Source organism: Rattus rattus, chromosome 4, assembly GCF_011064425.1.
Source record: "Rattus rattus isolate New Zealand chromosome 4, Rrattus_CSIRO_v1, whole genome shotgun sequence".
NCBI lineage: Eukaryota > Metazoa > Chordata > Mammalia > Rodentia > Muridae > Rattus > Rattus rattus.
In genome coordinates this window covers 134,828,830-134,854,658 of record NC_046157.1, presented here as the reverse complement: position 1 = coordinate 134,854,658, position 25,829 = coordinate 134,828,830, and the positions used below count along the sequence as shown (strand labels likewise).

Here is a 25,829-nt window from a genome sequence, read left to right as displayed (position 1 = left end):
TTGCTCTCACATTTTTCTTGGTGTGAGAGGGCTATTTAGTTCTGAAATTATGTTGTGACTATTAATAATACTGAATTCCCATGACAGGAAGTGAGGAAACAAGCCCTGGGGGGTGCTTTGGGGCCATTCCATGGGTCAATGTGATTTAAATGGTCAGAATTCATTAAAAATGTGGCCACATCCTTCTAAACTAAAAAACACTATTTAGGAGCTAAATGGCTCATTTCATGAGTAAAAAAAAAAAGTGTTTTAATTATTTTTCAAATAGTTAAGTACTATACTCTAACCTACCTCCACCCCAAACACCAACTTAGCCAAAGAGAAGGTTTTTCTATCCTTTCTTCTCCACCCAAAACGTCTTTGGCTATCACAGGCCACATGACTGAAAGGTGCCGGTAAATAAGAAAGGGGCGGGGCTCATCCAGGAGCCTGCAAATTGACTTTCCAAGGCTGAATGAATTCTTTCACTTTTTGATTTCTCTACTCTAACTTCCCCAGTCAAGTCAATAAATATATTAAGCTTGCGTCCGGGTCAAGCCACACAGAATTTATCCTGCCATAGAAGCTTCTTTCATTCATTGCAGAGTCTCGAGATGATCGTGATGTTAGATCTAGACACTCTTAAAATAGTGGGCATTGGTGGCCCAGTAGACGTCCAAGGTGGCCGGCTGAAGATGAGGCTGTCCTTTCCTATCCAGAGCAGTGATGGTGAGCAGGTAGACGGGTACCAGCCGGCGGGCTTCTGGATAGAGGTCCCTGTCAGGGGCGGTACGCTGCAAAGTCTCTCGCTGGGGCATAGGGTTGGTAATGCTTGCGCGTGGGCCCGAGTCTCCGGGGTGTCATGTTCATGTAGTCACTTTGAAGGAGCCTGTTCCTTCTGCTATTTGTCTGCGGGGAAAAAGAGAAAAGAGAACAAGGTCAATATGGAAGGACTTAGAGGAGATGTCACTGGAGAGCTTCTAAGACTGTGCGAGTAATTTTTCAGATCACCAGCTCTCAAACTTGTCATCTAATCCAAAGCCCAAGAGCATATTTTAGATCACATTGATATCTAAACACAACGGAAAGCCCTTCATCTTTGGGTAGGTTAAACATTCCCACTTAAATCATTCATTAAGTAAAGCTGTTTTTCTGTAATTAAACAACAAAAACCAAACCAACTACAACAACAACAAAAACCCTTTCAGATCCTTCAGGATCTGAAAAAAAAGTAATTATAAATTTAGGTTAGCAATCATTTCTCAGCCTTTTGGCTAAGATCAAGTATAAGTTTTGGTTATCAGAATCCAAATGAATGACAGTATTTATAGTTCTGCACACCTGTATTCCTATTTTCTATATGCATATATTTCTGCTAAAACAATAGCATCACCCACCACTGTTTTCCAAGAGTGAGCAACCTCTGGAAGAAACCCTACCAGGAGCAGAGAAAAAGGAGTGACACTAATCCTGGAACTAGAGTAAAACTCACTTTGCATCTTGACCACATTTTGACTGTGGTTTAGGGGCATCATTGCCAGATCAGTGTGATGGTAAAGTTTGTATAATTGTCAAAGGCAGACAGTCATGTGGAGTGTAGACTCAGGATTCTTTGTTATGAAAACCAACATCTACTTGTATGCAGAAAAGCCTGATGTGCTAAGTATGTACAATAGGTGTGAGTGACAGGGGATCCTGAATACATAATGAGTGGATGATGACAGGTTTGGCCTCCTTTCCACACCCACACGCCCGAGGCCTCGAAGTAAGCAAAGATGGCTGGGGATGCTACCCAGGCAAGCATTGTCAGTACTGATGCTAACCTTTAGGGTCTCCTTTGCCAACCCCCAAATGCTAACCTTGCCTGTGGATACTCCAACGGCTTAAAGAAAAGCCTCAATAAGAAGGGTGTTGTGACTCCGGGGTTCTGCAGGTTACAGGCAAAGATAATAAAGAAAGTCTGTTACAATCAGCTCCTGTGCTTACCCCAACACCGTTATCAGATAGTGGATTTAACTAGCATCACCCTGACTCTTAACCCATAGGATGGTAATAGCTGGGGGTCCAGCCCAGAACCCACAGTGCTCATGTGCACTCACAATGTGTATGTATAGAGCACCCACCTCCTGGGTCTGTGCCTCTGTGACTCTTACCAGCCAATGCCTGTCAAAGATGAGTGACTTCAAGGCCACTCTACCCTTTGCCCTTCCTTCTACCTCTGCCTTGTTTCTTAGACAAAACAGCAACACACAGGGCACACATAAGCAATGTACTAAAATGGTCAAGAATGTAGATTTAAAGGCAGATGCTACCTAAATATACATTATCTACGCATTGTGGTACACACTGGCAAAGAGCACATCAAGAACAAAACAAAACAAAACAAAACAACCCTCCTGTAAGCTAGAAAAGGAAGCCAGTGTCACAGCTCAGCTGAGTGAACAGAGACTGGAGAATGAGAGCAACCTGACCAAAAGAAGCTTATCTTTACTCAAATGCCAACATCAGGCCAAGCCCAGAGACACAAACCCACACAGCCTGGAACTACCTACAGTAGCACACATGGATTCTCAGGAGGCTCTGGAAACTAGGTAACTTTCACCAAGGGCACACTGCTAACCAGCCAAAGATAGGATCCCAGAAAGCGGTTAAGCCCTAGGGATCCCTAAATGCCTAGCTCACCAAGATGCTTCTTGACCAAATAGCAGAAAGAGGAAAAAATGAGCCCACGGTAAAGGTGCTACATTGTTCTGTGAGGTATATATTATTTTAATACCCCTGTTCGGTCAGAGAGTACAAAGATCTGGATTGGAGGGTCCAAATAACTGGCATTCTTGTTAGATAACCTGGTTTGACTCCCCAAGCCACAGATGTACAGCGCTAAGGTCTATAGTCACAGTGAGCATGTGAGATAAGTCAAAGACAGTTTTCCCAAGGCACAGAGTACAAATCTTACCAGAAATTGTGGGGCTGCCAAAGAAAAGCACAAAACATCTCTGGTGCATGACTTAAAAGGTGAATTGTTTTAACTCATTGAAAGTGAGAAGCTGCTTTTGGGGTGATTTCAGTCACTCAGCACATTGGGGCCTCATTTTGGAAGCTGTCTTCCTTGATATAAATTTACCATAAGTTTTAAAGTGGTGGCTTCCGAATCAGAGAAAGAACTGGAAGAGCTTGAAGGGGCTCGAGACCCCATATGTATAACAATGCCAAGCAACCAGAGCTTCCAGGGACTAAGCCACTACCTAAAGACTATACATGGACTGACCCTGGACTCTGACCTCATAGGTAGCAATGAATATCCTAGTAAGATCACCAGTGGAAGGGGAAGCCCTGGGTCCTGCTAAGACTGAACCCCCAGTGAACGTGATTGTTGGGGGAGGGCAGCAATGGGGGAGGATGGGAGGGAACACCCAGGGGAGGGTAGGAGTTAGGGGATGTTGGTCCATAAACCGGGAAAGGGAATAACACTCAAAATGTAAATAAGAAATACTCAAGTTAATAAAAAAAAAAGTGGTGGCTTCCTAGATATATATTTACCATAAGTTTTAAAGTGGTGCCTGTGGGACCACTGAAAGCCAAGGCAGTTTCCAAGAGTACTTCCCATGAAGCTAGTAAATTCCTTTGACCCAGGTCAATATATGACAAGGGAGCCCCTTCCTGGAAGGGTACCTAGAGGGCTATTGCACCTGGTCTGTAGATTAGGACACCCACGTTCTCTCTCAGAGATCTGGAAAGCAAGAAAGTCAGTGGTTGAGGATTAGAAAAACCAAGCCAAACCTGAGGATTCTAAAATCATTGGCAACCCCTGCACAGTCAAAGGATAGCAAGAATGCTGACTCCAAAATCCAGAAGGATGAAAGTTCTCAACTAATACCAGAGCCAGGACTCGGGCAATAGTTTCTGTACCCATACCCCTGTCACCATGCCCTGACTGGACAACTTTCAGAATTCCCAAGATGAAACAAAGAATTCCCGTGAACAAGCTAACACCGTGTTCCCCACTGTGTAAAGGTCATAGATTATTCAATAGGTAGCCTGACCAATGTCCACCTGCCCCCAAGGCCTGTGAAATACAAGAATGTGTGAGGAATAATAGAGGAAATTTGCATAAGAAAATAAACAATTTAAATCTACAACTAGATGATACAACTCATGACTTAGAGCTAGAGCTGTCCGGTCCCCTCACCGACGCTATGGTAAATACGTTGGCATCACATGGCATGGCTTTCGGAAATCCCTGACTATATGTTGTTCCTTTAAATATATGCCTTCAAATAAGTATCATATTTCAAACAGGCTTAGTTAGGTCCTTATTTGGTTTGTATGGTGGTTACCGGTTTAGCAACACAATAAGCACTAAATCCTAAGTGTCCTGAGTAGTAGATGAGAGGAGAATAGAAAGAAAAGGGGTCTTTTCTTCTTATGCAACATACATTTCTCATAAAAAAAATTACTTGTATATTCACCCAGCTTCTGGTGAACAATCTGAGGTATGCGGAATCAATGCATAAGGCGTTCTGCTCCTCATACGCAAATTGGTTTCTAAGAAAAGGATCCTTGCTATGGTGGTACCATCTTAACAGTGAATGTGTTCATCAAAATGTGTTCAAGAGCGCATAGGAAAGATAGCTCAGTGGTCAACAGCACTGCTCTCTTCCAGGGAGCCTGGTTCAATTCCCAGCATCCACAAGGTGGCTTACAAGTATCTGTAACTCCAATTTCAGGAAATCCGATGCCCTCTTCTGGCTTCGAATGGGTACCAGACACACAAATGGTGCAGACATCCATGCAGGCAAAACACTTACCTGAATAAAATACAATTAAAACTTTTTAAAATAGGTTCAAAAGCCAGACATGGTGGTACACACCTATAATTTCAGCCCTCAAGAGGCTGAAGTGGGAGGATCTCTATGAGTCGAGGTTAGTTTGGATTGCATAATAGGTTCCAGGCCAATCTGGTCCACATTGGTAAGACATTGTCTCAGAAAAATCAAACAAAAAGTGTTCAAGCTTGAATCAAAATTTCAACATTGAGAAATGTGAAGAAAAAAAATAAACTTTTTGCTGAGACATCTGCAGAGGCTAGTAGGCTCTGAACAGTCTCTCTCCCCTTACGCTTTCATAATGACAGCATCCAAGCTGGCCTCACACAATGCAACTGCTTCGGAAGAGACAGGAAATAGGACTGACACAAACAGACCTGCTTTCTTCTGGTCTGAATGCACAATTCCTGCAGACTACTCTCTCCTGGTTTTTGACCCCGAGACAAAGCATTGGCTTCCGTTGCCTAGTCCTGACGAGGCTTAGACTTTATACTTTATGTATGCACTAAGCTGCTTTATATGCAATTGTTATGTTGCAAAATTAAGAATAAGGAAGGTAGTTCTGTATAATTGCCCACCTTAATCTTCCCATTTAGTCCTAATTCTGACTGGCCACTGGGTGGAAAACAGAACTCATATCAGGTCACTACCATAGAAGTTGCACAGACTGAAAAACTTCACCTGCTTTCATTGCAGTAGAAAAGACACAGGCCAGACTCTCAACATAGTCAAGAGTGCAGGGGCAGAGAAGTCACGTGAAAGCAATGTTGTTCCTCTTACCCAGATAATACAAAGAGTCACTGTCACTAGCAAGCCATAACACAGCAGGACTCCAGCAACCACGACCAGTGCCCAAAACAGCTTAGGAGACGTCTGAGCATGACAAAGATGTTTCTCTGAAAAACACAACAGAGTGGGTTAAAGGACACAGAAACAGCAGTTGAGAACATTTCTGCCCTGAACGTCAGAGAAGAATTTGAAAATACTAAAACATGCAAAATGCTACCAGCTTAGGTGAGCGAGTCTTGCTCTTTGGGACTTATTCAACCCCACCACTGGTCATACTCTGTCGTTATACGAGACGAAGGTCAAAAAACACTGCTTTACAGTGCTGCACTGGTGGCCGTCACTGGACCTTGCTAGCATCTCATGATGCTAAGGGCCACTTTCAGTGACTTTAACCTGACGCCTTGCCCCTTACCCCCATCAGAAGTTAGTTTATACCCTAAACTCTATCTTTGAAATAAGTAAAATGATAAAAGTGGAGAATCACCATCAGCTTAATCTGCCAGTCAGAAAACTAGCCTGGAAAAAAATAAAATATAAATATCTGGCTTCGACTCCAACAGATTATTCTGTGCAGTTCTACTGAAACTCATGGGAAATTATAACTAGGAAGAATACTTCATAATTCATTGAGATGACAGACTTTGGGTCTGATTAGTTTGGATACGTGAATTTTTCATTTCCAGGGTCCTTATAATAAAGTTGTAATAAGTTACCTAAATAAAAAGAATATCAACAGCTCTCTAGTCCATGAAATTTTAATCCTGGCTACACATTAGATTTATCTGACAAAGTGTAAAAACATTATCCAGCTCTTCTTCCTCAAGCCATATCTTTAAGTCAGAAGCTCAAAGTTGAGCACAGGCAGTTTCCAATTTACCTACTTAGGTTTATGATACAAATTCAAACAGGGCTGAAAGCTGCCAAGGACAGAGTCCCTGACACCTTTTTCCAGCTCTCCTAACTGTATTTATATGCATGTTGTATGCACACACACAAAGTACTAACTAAAGTAATGTATCATTTATGTGAAGAAATGTCTTACTCTTGGCTTCCAAAATAGTCTACCTCTTTTTATCCTTTGACTTACTCCAATCAAAATATTTTGCCTGATATTAGAAATCTTAATTTGTGTATTAATTTCCTCTGTTTTTCTTGCTGGAACATAAAAGCGACTCTGCCATGTTAATATAATAATTCTTTTCTTGTTTGTTGTTTGAGTTTTCTCAAGTATACCTTTGTTATGGCATTAGAGAAAATGCATTTATTGTAATTGTGCTTAAATTGAATATAAAATGGAGCATATATTTTCTTATCTATCCTTCTCACATACACAAAAATCTATTCCACTTCCCTCAGTATTTATGTTAATGCCAATAGCTATATTTGAGTTTGATAATCCTATTATTTTTCTTCCCAATGTTTACACAGAGCGTAAACATAATGTACTGACTGCTGCTGATTCATGAGTACTGCTTAATTATATTGAGTTTGGAGCTATTAAAAAGTTGGATAACTTACTGCGGATCACAGATTGCACATCCCCTAAATTTCTAGTTCAGCATTCTTTTTATGTTTTAGAAAATGGAAAGAAACTTAGTAGTGGAAGAACACGGATAAAAAAAAAAAAAAAAAAAAAAAAAAAAGAGAGAGAGAGCTAATTTGGTATCCAACCCATTCTTCCCGAATCCTGATCTGTCAGACTATGTTTCACTGTAGAACACTCTATGCTCAATTTTATACTTGATCTTAACCGAAGGGTCCAAAAACTAGGTCAAATTTTAGTGGCACACTTATTCTGGGCATGATGTACTTGGATCCAGAATAATCTCATAGGTTCTATTCCCATAGACTCTTCCCTCATCCTTCCATAGCATGTCAGCGAGGAAAGGTAAAGGCATTCCTAATAAGCTGGAATCGTTGCTGGAGTCAAAGGATCACGAGATCTCAGGGTTACGAGAGTCTCGGATCACGTGTGGGTGCTCTGGCTTCACTTGTCCCAACCTTGCTTTCGGCATTGCACAGCCATCCTTCAGGTTACAGGAGTGCAGTGGCGCGTTACCTTTTATGTGAATAATAGTTCCGTTGCTCTTCTCGTTGTCTAGGTATGGCGGAGGATACATGACCTCGATTTTGCAGAAGTAAATATCTGTGTGATTAACATGCAGATTCCAGAGACGGAACGTCACTGTTTCATTGTCGAAATTCCCATCACAGTTGAACCCCACGTTTGGGCGGAACTGGGGCTGATAGGTAAAATTCCCATTCCCGACACAGACTTCCACGTCACTGTTCACGCCCTTGTAAAGGGATGCCCGGAACTCCTTTGCAAGAAGGTTGTAGGAATACCTGCAGCTGAGGCTGACCTCATTGTTATCTACCACAAGCAGCGGGGACTGCTTCACCAAAATCTTGTTTTCTGAGGGGGAAAAACACTTAGTTAGGAGCATAAGAATAATAATTCCATTGCCCTGAAATCAAAGTGAATTAATTAGCCAACTGAACAGATCTCCAACAAAGTTAGTCCCTTGGCAGATAAAGATAGATTAATAGTTCTTCTTGGAATGATGACTGCATCTACGTCGAAAGTTTTCAAGCCTATATTTCAATAATATTGGCATCCTTTTCTGAATGGGAAGACGGTGGCCTGCTTCCACCTGGAAGGCAAACTGTGACCTTCCGTGAGCGTTGAGTACAGCAGCTAGGCGCTAGGAACTTTTTGAATCAAGTTGAGATTCCTATGATGTTAATCAGGCCTTGGATTGACTTCCTGAATCAGCTTGGAGGCAGCTTGAAAGCCTGACACAGATGTCCAAATGATATTTTTCAACTCTGCAACAGATTTTTTGTAAAAGTATTTTTGAAGTTTCAAAACTTTCTGGCTTTGCTTATTGACCAAAACCAAGAGCGGGATAAAGGGGTAAGGAAAGAGGAAACGACATTGGTAGCTCCAAGCTCCAAGTGCTGGCTTAAATTCCTCTTCCACAGCAAATCCAGATGAGAGCATCCCAAGAAGCTTGCATGCTTATTCTCTCAAATCACACAGAGTTGTATCTTTATGCAACAAACGATCAAGGCTCTGGGTACCATCTAATTCAATTCCTCACCTTAAAGGCAAAGAAAATGAAACCATTCTCTCACTTCCATTGAGGGAGGGGAGACCAGGCTAATACTGCTCCCCCACCCTTTCCAGAACATAGAAATGTATTCCTTTTTAAAAAAGAAAGTATCACATTTTAAGTGTCTGTGTGTGTGTGTGTGTGTGTGTGTGTGTGTGTGTGTGTGTGTGTGCGCGCGCGCGCGTGCAAGTGGAGGTCAGAGGTCAAGTTTCAGGAGTTGGTTCTCTCCCTCCACCCATACATAGATCAGGCTTGGCAACAGGTGCCTACCATGTCTTTGGCTGTATATTTTTTCTAAACAAACAAAACAAAATGAACAAAAACAGGGATTCACTCTATAGCCCTGGCTGTCTTGGAATTCACTACACAGACCAGGCTGGCCTAAAACTCACTAATTTACCTGCCTTTGCCTCCTAAGTGCTGGGATTAAACATGTGGGACACCATTCCTACATATTTGCTTAAAGAGAAAGAAAAATGACTGAACGAGGTCTAGAAACATGAATAGTTCATCTACAGTCATTGAGCAAATGATGAACAAAATCAGAACTGAAACCAAAGGCCACACCACCTAAGTAGCTGACCGCTTAGGCAGGGAGAGTCAACTTCAGAGTTCAAAGACATGTAGGATGTAGGAATCCCCTTTCTGAGACAGGACCTTAAGTTTTCAGAAGTAAATAAATTGCTGTCTGTGAAGAAATTTTAAAATAATAAAATCAATTTTGTTGGGGGAACACGCTAATAGTTATCTATTTATAGTTTTTGTTGTTGTTGTGAGGTTATCCTTTAACTGTGGAGCAATCACTTTCATCCACTATTTCTAATTTTTAAAGGATTATTTGCACTCACACCCAGGAGCCAGTCAGACCCAGAAGTTGTTAAAAATGAAATTTTTCGTTTAACCTGGGATTGAATCCAAGTACACAGGTGTTTTGTTTTGGTTTTTGGTTTTTGTTTGTGTCTGTTTGATGTTTTTTTTCTTTTTTCTTCTTCTGTTTTTTTTGTTTGTTTGTTTGTTTGTTGGCTTTGTGTAGAAGGTAAGTACACATAATTGAATCTCTAATAGCTTTTGTCATCTATATTTATTTCTATACATGTAGAACCTAAAAAGAAAACACATATCCACAGCCTCTTCCTCCCAGAAATTCTGATATATCTGTTAAGATGTGGTTAATGTTGATATTTGGGTTGAACTAACTTTACTGAAATGTAATTCACATACCATAGAGTTATTCTTTTAAAAATGCAATTAAGGGACTTTTTAATACAATGGGAGTTGCAAATGGACCACAACCATCTGTTTGTAAAATATTTTTGTTACACGAGAAGGAAACTTCATGCTCATTAGCCATCATTTCCCATCATTCTCTCCCTCCAGCCCCTGGCAACCACTCCTCTACTTCTTGTCTCTATTTGCCCACTCAGGACATTTCACACCCTTGGAGTCACAGCATGTGTATCATTTGTATCTGGCAACTTTCAAGTACCATCCGTGTTACGATAAAGTATGAGAACGTTAGTTTATGACTATTTACGGTGTAGCTACAGTGCATTTTGTTTCTACACTCAACATCGTTTGCCTGTTATGAGCAACACTACTGTGAACATCTGGGTAGAGAGGGAGGAGCTAGAGGGGAAAGGACAAGCTCCAGCATCCAAACTCCAATGTTCATTTACTCATCCTTGTCTGATTCAGCAGACGACATCTTCCCAACACTCACACATGAGAGATAAGACTGATTCCCTAAACATGAATTCCTTGGGCAGTTCACAGCTAATTAGGAAGAAAAATATATAAATAGCTAGTTTTGATCCAGTACACAACAGTTTGCAGGTTCTGGGACCAGTTGATTTCCTAGACATGAAGACTGTGAAAATACAGGATGATGCCTACGTTGATTGACAGCTGCTTACCAAGATCTCCTGCCAGTGATACAAACCTAGTGAAGGCTTTTAAGCCAAAAAGCAGATGTACCCAACTTTTTCATTTATGCAGATCACTCTAACCAAAGTGGAAGCGGTACTTTGGAGATACAAGAATGAAGGCAAGATGCATTCTTCTGGGTCAGAGGTAAGAAGACTAAACTAGTTTACAAGGAGTGGATGAGGTGAGAAGTGTTTACGGGCTAATGCTTTCCCAACTTGACAGAGATTGAGGTGTGGTTAAAGAGAAAAGGAAGCGTTTAGAATGACTTCCTCAGCCAACAGAGTAAGAAACAAGTAGCTATTTTTCTTTTTTACTCATTTCTACTTCACTACCAGAATAAACAGATCCAAAACCTAAGTCAAGTTTGGACATCTGGGTATAAAAAAGACATGTTTTCAGCATCAGGGTCATGACACGGGATGGAAACTTTCAGAGGAAGAGGCTGCAGTCATTCTCTGAAACGGTTTTTTTTCTTCACAAGGAGAAATAGAATAACTCAGAGGTAGCTTTTCTTCTTCCTATCACAGGGCCTCTGAGTTCAAGCCTCAGCAGGGTTGAGGTTGTCTGATTTCTCCTGAGTCCATCTGACCTCAGCATTACAAACCGGGCATGTTCTCAAGAGAACTCCATAGCCCCTGTGTCAAGGCTGTCTGTTAGCTGTCATTGTGCTAGACACTCAGAGCAAGGAAAGGGGAAATACTTCATTTTGTGACTGTGCCAAATTTTTTTTGGGAAGAGTTTGAAAACTCTGATAAAGAGATGGGCAATTTATCTGTTGATGTTCACATTTCTCTCTTCTGAGTCAACGGATAATTCTTAGATTAGCTAATGCCTAAAGAGAGATAGTGAGGTTGAAGTAATTTCTTATTTGTGCTCAAATGTGGCTAACAGCTTTCTAGCTTAGGATTCAAGTAGATAGAACCTCTTTTTAAATGTTAATACATTTTCTAGATTTCAGTCCCACCTATTTATTGCATGTGAGCTCGGAATCTACAGCTCCTCTGCAGACACACTAAGTAAAATAGGTTTATTTGTGCTATGAAAGAAAGATTACAGTTATCCTAACTGATATTGACCATTTGGGTTCACTGTGGTTTCTAGTACAGAGGATACGTCAGCTCCTTTTAATTTCCCTTAAAAAATGGAGCATGTGTGAGGAGACACACTTCCACCCTACAGCACTACAGTAAGAAGATACAGCTGAACCAAAGCCCATGACAATGGTCAGCTCGGCTGTGTATTTTGGTTTTTTGTTTGTTTGTTTGTTCATTTGTTTGCTTGTTTTTTGTTGGTTTTTTTTTTTTTTTTTTTTTTTTTTTTTTTTTAGTTTCTGGGAATCTCTGTCATTTCAAATAATTAAAGCAAATACTATAAAATTTAAGAAGATACCTGGACTTAGAACAGTGGTTCTCAGCCTGTGGGTTATGACCACCTTGAGGGTCAACTATAACATATCCTGCATCTCAGATATTTACATTACAATTCATAACTAGGAAAATTACAGTTACGAAGTAGCAACAAAATAATTTGATAGTTGGGGGTCAGCACAACGTGAGGAACTATATGAAAGGGTCACAACATTAGCAAGGTTGAGAACCACTGGCTTGGAAGGAATTAGAGATACATTTAGCTTTCCTATGCAGGTGTCTGTTTGAAGATATGTTGTTTTCTAAATCATGCTAGGAGTTACTTTTCTTTCCCTCTGCAAATATTTGATTCTATTTGCCTTCTTGTGAGTGGTTTACCTAGGTTACACCCACAAGAAACAGCGTTACTCTCCCACATGCATTCGCCCAGCACAATGAGAGCCTGCCTTGGCTGGCATGCGTCTACTGACCGGCAGGTTGTTTTGGTGATGAATTTGTGCTTTGCTTTTCAAAGCCTTTCCTAGCAGCTAAACAAGACAAAGCTGTGGAGACAGGAAGCAGTAACCTCAAGACTCTTTCCCTCACAGATCTGCTCTACAACCGGCAAGGTGAAGACTAAGATCAGAGGTGAGAAGGCACTTATCTGCAGTCCATACCAAGGCTGTGAGAGCCGGATTTCCCACCGATAATCTGTGAAACTTGGGGCAGAATTGGCTTCTGGAAGGTTGGAAACTCATTGTGTTTCCAAGGGAATGGAATACTTACAAAAACAACTTCTTTCCTTCTTATCAACTCTAAGTGGGTCAATTACTACACTTAGGAGCCAGACCAACCTCTGTACAGGTTCCATGGAAAGCCATCTTGGAGGTGTAGCTCCTAACATCAAAGAGCTTTGGCCTTTAAAGGATGTATGCATACACCCCTCCCAGTTAAGCTAAAATCGTGTATTTACAAGGAATATGAAGCATAAAATACAATATAGGGGACATAGTGGCTTAGAGTCACGAGGCTGTAAAAATGATTTTAAAGAGTCCAAGTTCAGGATAAATAAGCGACCTTTGAGACTTGAACTCAAGCCTTCCAACAGATCTTGGTCTATTGTTCCTTTCCCTCTTGACATACTGCATCAACATTCTAACACAATTTCAGTGGTTGGTTTAGGTCCTCTAGAGCTGGAATTGATGAAAGAGCTGGTACTAGGAGTTTCAAGTGAGGTCCAGGAAACTACTGTTTAGCAGTAGGTAAGTTAATGGTAAGAGGACTGGTCCAAAGCAAACTTCATTTTCTCCACCATTTTAGTGGAGTACTATATGAAGAAAAAGAAAATTACTAAAGAGCTAAAGTGTAATTTATTTGTGTAGGTGTAAAGAATGAATGAACAGAAGAACAAAAAGGAACAACTTTGTTCGTTCTACTAGACTAAGTTGGTTTCGTGCTCATGTTTAAGGGAAGTTTGTTTCCAACTAGCTTTTCTTTGCCTGTGATTTTCCTTTCTGTAGTCTCTGTTCCTATAGTCAACTGCAAACCCAAACCATTAAATGAGAAATTTCAGACATAAGCAATCCATAAATTTTGAATTGGTGTCACTCTGAGTGGGGTGATGATGTCTAACGTTACTCGCCTAAGATGGGAATTGTCCCTTTATTCTATGATGCCTGTGCTTCCACCACAATCACAGGTTAGTCATGGACCTGCTCCCTGAGCTATCGGATCAACCACTGAGGTATCTCACTGGTTTTGTTCAATCGACCTTTATTTTACTTCATAATGGCCTGCAGTGTACAAATAGTGATTCTGGCGAAACTTCTCCTCTTACCAAAGAAAGGAAAAGCAAAGGCTGAGGTACGTAGGATGCAGGCTAAGGAGGAAAGTCACACTCGTTTGCTGCTACACCTCCGACAGCAAAAGTTGCAGCCACAGTGCATGGTGGGCTCGGCAAAGATGGAGGGGTTTCACTATCATTTGCAGAGTTTCACTATCCAGGGTTTCAAGTGTCTACAGAGGGTCTTGGAACATGTTCCCCATGGATAACATGAGAGAACTATACACAAAGAGTTTGCTCACAAGTTGAGAGACCTACAGGTCACAGATGAATCTCTTGAGAGACCTACCGACAATATTATGCAAACTGTCTCTCACAAGGAATTTCTATTTCACAAGTAGTGGTTATCCACTGTAGCTCTTCTATTTCGGTTTAGCCCCGTGTATAAAACAGATGTCTGTCAGCTCATAAAGTTGCTTTTGTCCAACTTTTAATGGGTGTATCCTTAACTTAAAAAAATTACATTTTAATCATGTTTAAATTTATAATATTCTATCTTTCCTGCTTTATTTCATAAGCATCATAGTGAAATAAAATGGCCCACTAAGGTTTGACTATACTGGCATGCTAAAGAAGATATTAGAAAGATATAATACATGCTTAATTAGAAATTGATTTTTCTTCTAGAAATTCTAATGGATTCCATTTATTCCCATCACAACATTTCTATTACATTTGAAAAAATGAAGTTATAGCTTCCTAATTCTGGTCTTCTCCTTTGAAAATTCTAACTGAACAGAGTTTGATGTTTTAGTAACATGTTGGGTAGGGGGCAGGGGTTCATTTGGCTGTATTGCACTCTCGTGTTTATAGCCAGTTATGGAGGTGTCATTGGTTGCCTTGGTAAAGAATGCCTGTGTCTAGACCACAGATCTGATTAAGTTATTATAACTTTCCTCTGAGCATATTTCCTGTTTGGGACTAGGATATCCTTCACTCTCTACCCCCTTGACCACTTGCTTCCTTTCAGACTATAAGGTACAGGCTCTCTGATAAGCCAACCTAGTGCTTGGTTCTGCAGCCTGTAAGTCAAACTAGGGACTCAACCTCCTCTGACTCTGACTAGTTTCAAAGTAACTATGGTCATTTTCTCTCATTTTCCATGGACTGTTTTCTTGGCATTCTCCTCATTTTTAAAAGAAAGAATGGTATAAGTAAAGTCTTTTTTAAAAAAAAGTGAATTTGAATAATATGATATATAGGTGTGTATGCTGTCTCTTTCGGGATTCCAACCGAGAATACATGGCCTATTCCATCACTGGCACCAGTAGGCGGGCTTGTTTATGAAAGATGCACCATTCAAGTTGTGAGAGAGCAGAACCCAACAGAAGCAGGGGACACCTGTGGCATATAGCAGCACAGATGTGATCACTGTTAGATCTGAAGACAGTAGTTGCCAGAGCCAGAAGGGGACAGAAGTGTAGCAGAGGGCTGTGTGACAAACTGACTACTGATACAAATGACTACTGTTGGTTAGTGACAACCGGCTAACCTTGTTCAAGGCTTCACATCATAGCTATCAACTATACCAACAAAACTCAAATATCATTCAACTCAAACAATTACAAATTGATTATAGGTGCCAATGAAAACAGAAATAGAAGCCTGATGAATAAATTTACTTTGGACCATTATGGGTCTAAGCCATACCTTTACCTCTGACCTCTATTGTGACCTACAGTGCTTTGGATGACCACAGACTCTGAAAATCATATTAAAAATTTTAAATGAAAGTTAAAACTTTCAAAAAAAACTATGGTCATTTTCTCTCATTTTTCATGAACTGTTTTTGTGAAATTTTCATTTTTATAAGAAATCATAGCAAAAATAGTTTCTCCCCCCTCAAAAAATGGCTTTGTACAATAATACATAATAATTACATAGAGGACAATAATATAGAGGACACTTACCTTTGTCTCTTTAAATATTATTGTCCTATATACAACTATCAGAAAGTAACTCAGAGATCAAACAGTTTGATGGCAAAAAACAAAACAAAACAAAACCCATCTGAGCACTGAGACATAAAGCATTCCTTTCTAGGAGAGAAAAATTATCAGAATAATTAATGTATACACTCTGAAAGCAAAATTTGATTAGTCAGAAAATTGTTCTCTGATATTCTGAATTCCCCTATGACAAAGTCATTAATTCAGCAAGTAAATAATTAATTCTAAAGTATTTTGTTATTCGGAGATGGAAAGATGTGAAAGAAACCGTGCTAGGTACACAGTTATATGCCAAAGCGGTGCATGAACTCTATAGAGAGGCAGTGACAGCTGCAAGAGAAAGGTCACAGGTGACTCTGGAGGCTTCAATACAGAACAGCCTTTAGCTGGACCATGAAGTCTACAGCAAACCGAGATAGGGTAAGACTAAGGAAATGATCTTACTGCAAGGGTTTATCAGAAAGTAGCAAGGAAGAAACAGGTAAGATGATTACACCAATCACGCAGGCATCTTTGATGCCAAGAAAAGGCTCGTGCATTTTTCCAGGACTCTTTACATCTAAGGTAAGAATGGAGTCCCACCCCCACCCCTGAGGGGAGAATTAGCACATTAGGAGTGCGAACGAAGGTTAAGGAAAACTCAGAGCAGTAAGACTGTTGTGAGCAGGTAAGGCCTGCGCTGCAAAGGGATGAGCAAGCATCACAGACAGTATGCATGAGTTCCAGTGCCGGCTGAGAGCGAGAATAGAGGCCCGGTTGACAATGTAAGTTAATAAATGATACTGTTTGGAGAAAAGAAATGGATGCACTGTTTCAGAAATGTTAGACTTAAGGGGTGGATAAGGCCTCCCTACAGGGAAGATTAGAAAGGAGACAAAAGGTTTAGGAAGCCAGCCGAGACTGAAATATACTTACGTCACCTGTGTTGAGGGTGGATGGTAATTTTAGGATGTGTAGAAAGCCATTGCCTACTCCTGTGTAATCCAGCCCCACCTCTCAGAGAGACCACCATGGAACTGAAACTTCTAAAACACAACCTCAGAGGCCTGAGAACAATGCCACCTACCAGTCATGGGACAACAACTGTCCTCCTGTTTTCTAGAGCTAGAAGGACATCATAGTGGAGCAGTTTGAAGTAAATGGAAGCTGTACCGTAGCAAATACCACTGAGCCATTCAAAAAAAATCAAACTGTATTATTCTAGGACCCAGTTGTTAACTTTCAACATAAATGTAGTGACCACAATTCAATTCTCGAATATTGAAGAACACAGTTGTAAAAGAATTGTTTACATGAATATAATATTTTAATCACTTCATTGTATAAACTCGCAAATAAGATTACACAAATAAATTAAGTTACAGTGACTCCCTCAATCTGGCAACCTTGATATATTGCTTTCTACACGTGCTTTTTAATCTAATGACCACGTCTTGGGACTCCTGAGCCTTCATCATCTGAGCTTTCATTCAAAACGCATAAATAAGACAGCAGAACACTTCTCTTATCTGTTCTGCTCTCTGTAAATATTAAACATTTGAAGAGGCTGCTCAGGGTTCCTGCGACATACACAGGCTCTTCTGGGTAGGTGTTAGAGCCTGGAATTTTGGAAATAATGACTGTTTTAGACCTGAACTCTACAGTGGAAACTAAGAGTCAACAAAGCAACATTGCTTCCCCAGACCCTGCAGTCACTTAGAAGCACATAAGCATCTAAGATTCTAAACAACAGATCTAAGAGATTTCAGAGATAACTGGCTTGTAATTCTATACATATACATATATATATACATATATATGTGTATATATATATGTGTGTGTGTATGAGTATGTATGTGTGTATGTATGTATGTATGTATGTATGTATGTATGTATAAAACATGTTCTCAAATCCAATCCTTTCATCCACCAGATGAGTGAATTGATACCCAGATAACATATGTCATGATGTGACAAACTAAAACCCCTAATCACATCTCCCCATCTTGAGAAATCCTTAGATTTACATTTTGAGTTGGGGGTGAAATAGAAAGTTAAAAAGAAAAAAGAAAGCAAACCAGTCTTGGTCTTTCAAAGATCAAGCAGCTACATCCTTATTCCAAAAACAAAACAAAACAAACAAACCAAAACCCACAGAGAGATGCTAAGATTAACATCCCTGACTGGAAACTGGAAGCTTCCAGTTGGTTTGACCCTTGTGGCCCTGTTATCTCAGCCAGGAGCCAAGATCAAGTCCCCACACACTGTGCACTTAGAGATTTGTCCTCTCTCTAATTTTCACGTTGAGAAGACTTCCCAACCTCCCTTTTCCTTCTTCTCCCTCCTCCTTTGTTTCCTAGGAGTCACACATCCAGCTCTTAACTCCCTTCACATTTCAGACATGGCTAAGTCATGAATCGCACCATTTATCGCATTGTTGCTTTGTACAAAACACCATGGGAGACATTTCAGGAGATCCAAGTTCCTGATCAGCTTGCCATTGTCTATCCACTTCTCTTCTTTGCACTACAGTTTTGTCCCACTCAGCTTTCTCTTCATCTTGTGACATTTTCTTTTCCTTCCCCAAAGCTCTGTGTAAACTCAGAAGTCTGACTGGCCCTCCTTGTCAGCATCACCCATTTCTCCTCCCTTCTCCAGTCTCCTCTGGAAGCCCTTTGATTTCAATAATGTTCCTTTGGCTGTCTCCGGTCCTTCCTCGGAAGTCTGTACTCTGTCTCCAGTGCTCACTCCAGCTGCCTCCTAACCAGGGGAATTTCCCAGATTCTATTCAACTCGGTTTCCCTGATCCTTTTAACTAGCCTGCCATTCCCATGCCTTCTGCTTCATTTCACAGATAAGCATTTCTAAGTGCTTTCTTCTGAATCACTTCAACTGCTTCATGAGACCCTAAAAATCAAACTCCATCATTTTTATCAGTATTCAGCCCTTTGTTTTAACCTGGTCCTATCCTACCTCCCTAGACTTCCAAGTCTGACTGCCAAGAACATGGAACCATATTTCTGATTTTGTTTCCTTACTAATGTCCTTCCTTCTCAGGTAACATAGTCTTGGTCAGAACATGAACCCTGAAGCAACACACTGGATTTTACATATTTCCTAGCTGTGGGATGCTAGGAAATATGTAAAAAATATGTAATTAGTTGGACCTGCTTGGTATATCCATTTTCCCATTTATGAATTATGATACAATTATGATAATTTCTTAATGGGCTTTAGGAGGAGATTGAATGCCTTCAACAATGGAGAAACAAGTAGAACAATGTCTATGGGGTACGTGCAAACTAAATGTTAGCTAGCAATTTTCACCAGTGGCATCCTCCATTAACATCCTACCTACCAACAGCTTCCATTTCCAACATCCTACCTATCAACAGCTTTCCAACTCTTCATAAAGGCTTACCATCCTACAATAATTTGTGGTTGGGAGTGGGGAGTTGAGGCAAGGTGTCACAGTATAGCCAGGCTGGCATAAAATTTACTGTGTAACCCAGACTAGTCCAAAGCTCCTGGTAATCCTCCTGCCTCCAATTCCTGAGTACTGGGATTTGGGACTACAACATGAACTTCATGTCCAGCTCCCACATTAATTTTGACAGAGTGCTTGTTTAATGCTTCTCCCTTTCTGACACATTGCAAGTTCATTTTCTTTTTCAACAAATATTTGGTTAACCCCTACATGCTTCCAGCATTTATGCCCAACCCCAAGTTTAAATGAGCAAATGAGACAAGAACCTCTTCCTGGGGAGCTAATAATAGTCTAGTATGCAAAACAGATGTTGTCAATTCTCAATAACAATTTTGGGAACTCTAAAGAGAACAGAAGTCCCTTGTTTTGTTATTCGGGTTCTCAAAGAAGACCTTCAAAAGGTAGGTAGAAGGGGTATCCCAGTTGAAATGTAAATTAAAAAATTCAATAAAAGAAAAATGCAAATAAGAAAAGGATAGTACATGCAAAGCCATTAAAGCATCATATAGCACCATGAGGTAAGGTAGGGGAATGCCCAACTCTCATCATGTAGCTGCCTCTCAACTAAATTGCTGAGCCCATGAAAACAAGAAGACTCGGCTAATGATACAAGCAGGTCTTGTGTGCTGTGCCCATGTGCTTTTGTCCTTTCCCTCTGTTTCCTCAGTGCCATGAAGGATTAAACTATGAGGAGTTTAATAAATGTTTCCTAAAGTGAGCTACATTCTCATAGGACCGCCTCCAACAATAAAGGCAGACTTTTCCTCAAGGAGGTGAATCGTTCACACACACACCCAAAAAAAACTAGTGTGAAAGACAGTAGATCAGGAACAGCAGAGATGGACAGGAGGAACCGCAAGATGAAACCAGCCTCCATGAGGTCAAGAAGAGTGGGTGCCAGTGTGTGAGACCGTGGAGGATGTTGGAGTTAAGAGCTTTTTATTAGGGTACAGAAGAAATTAGCTTGGATAAACTAGGATGAGAGCAGCCCAAAGGCATCCAACAATCCCAAGAAAGCTATGAATGTAACCTTTCTCTCAACATCTTCTGGTGACCGTCAACACAACTTTCTTCCCTGCAAACTGAGAAATACCTGTTTCCTCCCATCTCGAAACACCGGTGTTTTTTAATTGCTTTCCACAATAATAAATTAGTGTGGATAGAAGGCTATTCATAATTAACCTAAGACTGAAAAAAAAAACTAAGACTTTTATAATTCTCCTCTTTATCACATCTTAAAGAGTTTTGTTTTTTTTTTAAATCTGTCACAGGAACCAGACCAGTATCTTGCACATAGAAGATTTTCAATAAGTGTCTGCTGCAGGAGTGCATGAATGAGAACTTACCTCACCAAAGCACATGGAGGAGCCAGCACATTATAAAACAGACATTGGCACTCTGCTCTGGGGTCCCTGGAGCGTCGCAATAGAGGAGAACATTCACCTCCTCTGTGCCCTCTCATGCTTACTCCCTGAGGATAGATTCAGTGTATTTCAGGTAGCTCCCTTTTGATCTCCAATCCTGTATTAGTATCACTCAATATCAAAGACAGTTACCAGGTTCCAAACAAGCTGCAAATACACCTACATGACTCTCCCTCCTCTGCAAAGTACCCCTAAGCAAGAAAAACCTCAACCTTCTACTTGCTAGCTGATTTAAAAATTAAAATGTTGACTCTGGAGAGATAGGTCAGTTGGTAAAGCATTTGCCTGGCAAGCATGAGGAGCCAAGTCCAATGACCAGAAGTCATATTAAAAAGCTAGGTGTAATGGAATACACTTGGAATCACAGGGCCAGGGAGGCAGAGACAAGCACAGCCCTAGTGCTTACTGGGCTGTCAATGAAGTCTACTTGGCAAGATCTGGGCCAGTGAGAGAACCAAAACAGAGAGAGTCCAAAAAAACAAAACCAAACAAGAAAGAAATGGTGGTGGGTACAAGAAGAGTGGAATCTGAGGCTGCCCCCTGCTTCCACACTCATGCTTACATGCACCTGTAAATACACAAACACGGAACAAAACACAAAAATGAAAGGCGGAAATTCCAACACCCACCTAAGCTCTCAGTAAAAGAACCAGTGTCACTGTTGGAGTGAAGGACATGTCAATAACTCAGATGTCTAAAGGAGCTGCTGGACGATGAAGAGACTTATATGGTCGATTACGAGCCAACAAGTCTTATCTTGATTATGATTCAGAGGCTGTGGAAAGGATTTTGTGATTAGATTAGAGACTAATGTGAACTGTAAGTAATTTTGAATGACATCGTTAACCTGGTTACCTTGCCAACCAGCATCTGAGAGATAACAATGGTGGTGGCAAGGAGATGACGGTAACCATGATGTGGAGATAAAGGAGCTCGAAGTTAAGCAAAAAACTCTCCACCACCTTGGGGGATCTCTTACTCATGAAGAACACAAATACAATTTGCATAATGATACAAAGACAAAACCATGGTACCAATGACATTAGCAATGAATCACTAAAAGCAGAGAAAACACACCCTTCCTGAGTCTCTGCCAAGAAACTGGGGACTTCTTGATCCCACCCAGCAAACCTCTCTTCTACAGCTAAAGCCCATCAAACCTAGAGTCACAAGCACAGAGAGAGAGAGAGAGAGAGAGAGAGAGAGAGAGAGAGAGGAGAAAGCCTACTTTGTGAATGCTTTCCCCCACCCTTAAAGCCTGAATCCCCCTCCTCCGAAGCCTGCTCCCCAAGTTTCAGAGACTAATTGCAACGCACCAAGCCTCCTGCTGAAAGCTCGGGGTATGTTGAGCATTTGTTGTTTTAGTCCTCTTCTTTGGTTGGTTAATTAGTTGACTAGGTGGGTGGGTGGCAACAGTGCTATAACCGCATCACTGCCCAGAGAGTCCAAAGAAAGCCTCACCTGACTTAGAGAAACGGACACCCCTCTAGTGAGTCAACAAAAGCACCCAGGTGTCATTTCTCTGCAAGTTTGATTAAACCCTCAACAGGAAAGTTCCAAAATCTGTTAATTTCTTAAGGAAAAAGACAAACTATAATTTAGCTGAGAGGAGAGGAGAAAAGGATTTATCCCTGTCAACCGCCTGCTGTGAGGTAGCTTTCTGGGAGTTCCGAGCCTTCTAGTCTCAGACAAGTGAACCCCTGGTCCCCGCCAATGTCTGGACAGGTGAACAAAAAGAACAATGGCCTTAGATGACAAACCACAAATGAAACTTGTTTCTGGGATCTTAGTGGCATAATCTTTTTTTCATTTTGTCAAGGTCAGCACACTGCCAACAAGAAATACGTGAAGGAAGATATCCATCTATGACAATCACGGCGACTACAGGAAACCCTTCACTCATGCAGATAGGAGGGGGCACTTAAAAGAAGAGTCCACATCTAAGGAAGGGAGGCAGCAAGAGCCCTTCCCCCACAGCAGAAGTTTGCATGCCTGCTCTTCTCAGTAACGATCACAGATTCGGTTCTTCTGATCTGCCTGTGGCGATGACTCATTCTACTTCTTGGAATTGATAAATCAATATCAATTTTAAAAGTCCTTGCTATTAAAGTCTCTGCTAGACGGGTTGCCTTTAAAAGAGGGTGGTTGAGAGGGGGCTGAAAAGACAGTGTATTAATTAAGAGCATGGTAGCCAACCAAATTCTTCGCAAATTCCATATTTTGGAAGTAGCTATCAAATGCACTTCGAATGACAGAATGCCTGGTTAGCTTTTAGCAGTCACAAGAGCTGTCTGCAGTGCATCAGAACTGGTGCAAGTGTGGCAGTCTCTGATTCCATTACATCCTCAGTACTCATCGTTTTTAATCTTACCTTTGCAAGCCCAGCCTCAGAGCGATACTTACCGTGAGAATTATCTCTATGTGTCTACCACAGAGGAAATCATTTGCCAAAGACTGAACAAGAGTAAAGATTTTAATTACTCTGCTTTGTAGATATGACTTTTCATTAAATGCCAATTATTTTTCTTTACCTCTCTATGGAAAAGGAGTTGTGAAGGGAATACAGAATCATTGGAGAAATCATTCATGTTCAACCTGGCCATTTTGACATGCTTTATCCACTAAGATTTGGGGAGAAATGAAAAGCAGTGCTCTCATGGAGAAAGTAAACATATATATATATATATATATATATATATATATATATATATATATATATATATATATATGGTTATATGTATATAACCAATAATATATGTTATCTACACACACCTACTATCAGCCACAAATGATTATGCCCTCAGGAACCTGCAGCTATGAGCTGGATTCACACTCGAAACCCAACAGAATCCTGTCTTTTCAGATCTCAGAAGCACTATTACCCCATATACATACAAAACACATAACTTTAGCAGAGGAATTATCTGAGGTACAGCCTTCTAACCTTTCCTGTACCCAACTTCTTTAACTGAGCCATAATGATCTTTCTGCTGTATCACTCAAACCATGAGAATCAGGTTACACTTAGGCACCATCAGGTAAGTATGTTAATGCATTCTGTGAGCCAGAGAGTCGAAATTATTTAATTCATGAATATGAAGACCTGCCCCTAACCCACCGACACATTTTAATGCAGTTACATGTCTCAGGTAGCCCAGGTTAGCCTCATACTTGTTATGTAGCCAAGGATGACTTTGATCATTTTGATCCTCCTGCCTCCACTGGATTATAGGAATGCACTACCACGCCTGGTTGATGCTGTGCTGGGATCAAACCCAAGGGTTTCATGTATACTCTGCCAATCGTACTACATCCCCAGCCCAAACAGTAACATTTCCTTGTGCGAGGTGGTGGACATGGGGAGAGAAATGAAAAGCACACAAAAGGCTTTACATCCTTTTCCATGGGTCACTCATCTTTGCATGTTGCAATTATCTTCCTTTCCTTTTAACTTCCTTTCTTTTTTTTTTTTTTTTTTTTTTTTTTTTTTTGGAGCTGGGGATCAACCCAGGGCCTTGAGCTTCAGGCAAGTGCTCTACCACTGAGCTAAATCCCAACCCCATCCTTTTTAACTTCCTTCTCTTCAGCTTTCTACCTCTGCCCCATCCTACTTCACCAATGACCACCTGGCATCAAATCCTAAGAGTTAGTAGGAAAATGAATTGGCGTCTGTGAAGCAAAGCCTATCTCAAGGTAAATATAAACCAATGATCTGAGTGCACGTAAACTTGCCAACTTCTCTTTTAGCTGTCCCCCTAGTAAAGGTTCTAAAGGGGGAAAGTACAAAGCTTTGAGTCCAACCCAAAAAGTTTGCAAAGAAAATACGTGAGTTTATGACAAATGGTTGTCTACAGAGGGGATCAGAAAAGCATTCTGTGTAATATCACTAATGTTGAATGACTTTCAATAATGGTAAGGCCTTACTATCTAGTGCATTAAGATGTCTTAAGTATTCCTTTAAGAGAAAGTTAAGATCCCTGAAACATGATGTGCAGAAACCTTTTAAAAATAACTTTTAAAGATTCTCCAGCTGTAAACGTGTGTTGCCAGTTACTGGGGACTTGCATCCTCTGGAGAAATTATTGAACGTTCTCTTCAGGAGATGGCCTCCTTCCAATGGTCTCTTCATTCAGAATGAAGTTTATGACAGTAAACAGCTCTTACTTGCGAGAACCAAAGACTGTTCAGAGTAAGAGCTTTCAAATTGATAAATATATAGCCTCCTTGCCGTTGCTATTGGGAATTTGAAGGATTTAACCTAAGTAAACATATTTCCACCAATGGTAAACGGAAACTTACTAGTAGCTTCTGTGCTTACTACAGGATTCTTCTTGGCCCTCGCTGAATTCAGGAAGATGTAATACTTGCATGAACACCACGCTCACTGGTCAAGCATGAACTAAGACCGTCACAGCGATCATTGCCTTTTATCGCACAATGAAATTGAGGGGATACTCGTTTAGGGTCCCATTTTACACAGCTTTATATCGTTTAAATACTGTCCCAAACTCCATGAGGAAGAATTGAGATATGAGCCCAGGCAAGCTAATCCAAAACCTTCAGAATTTACCTACTTACTTTTTTATCACAAGTTTCTAGGATGTAAAAAGTAAAATCCTGACCTGGGCGGTAGTGTCACTCGCCTTTAATCCTGGTGCTCAGGAGGCAGAAGCAGGTGAAACTCTGAATTTGAGGACAGCCTGGTCTACAGAGTGAGTTTCAGGACATCGGAGGCTACAAAGAGAAACCCTATCTCAAAAAAACCCAAGACAATAAATAAATAAAATTCAAATATAAAAGTTCTTGGGACTAGTTGTTAAATAAAATGTTATTTCTTCCCAAAAGGCTCTTGTTAAACTTCTATTTACGGTATTATGAGAATTAGCTAGTTTCTAAATAGTAGCTTGTCATATTAGTGCAACATTTTAAATGTTTTCAAGTTCCACAGGTCACTACAGTTTTAAAGCAAACCAGGCTGGGCACAAGAACACAAATAAAAAAAAATACTTAAGGAAGAAACGATATCAAAATTGTTTACCTGTTACTTGAACTGAGAAGAAGTTGAGAGCCAAGAATAGCAGTTTGAGTGTCATTGTCCTGATGAGGGTCAGGGCTGCAGCTCCTCCTGTGAGCAAGGCAGAGTGTGGTGTGAACTGAAGTCGCAC

The 25,829-nt window shown here is 40.6% G+C and overlaps 1 protein-coding gene across 1 annotated transcript; it reads right to left on the bottom strand.

Moving 5' to 3' along the window:
* Positions 1-25,775, bottom strand: Cd28 (CD28 molecule). Its single transcript, XM_032899554.1, has 4 exons — positions 25,703-25,775; positions 7,654-8,010; positions 5,586-5,701; positions 1-888 (listed from the first exon to the last, which is right to left on the bottom strand). Exons 1-4 carry the CDS (start codon positions 25,755-25,757, stop codon positions 760-762), a joined length of 657 nt encoding a protein of 218 aa, XP_032755445.1. The 5' UTR covers positions 25,758-25,775; the 3' UTR covers positions 1-759.
* Between the last annotated feature and the right edge of the window lie 54 nt (positions 25,776-25,829).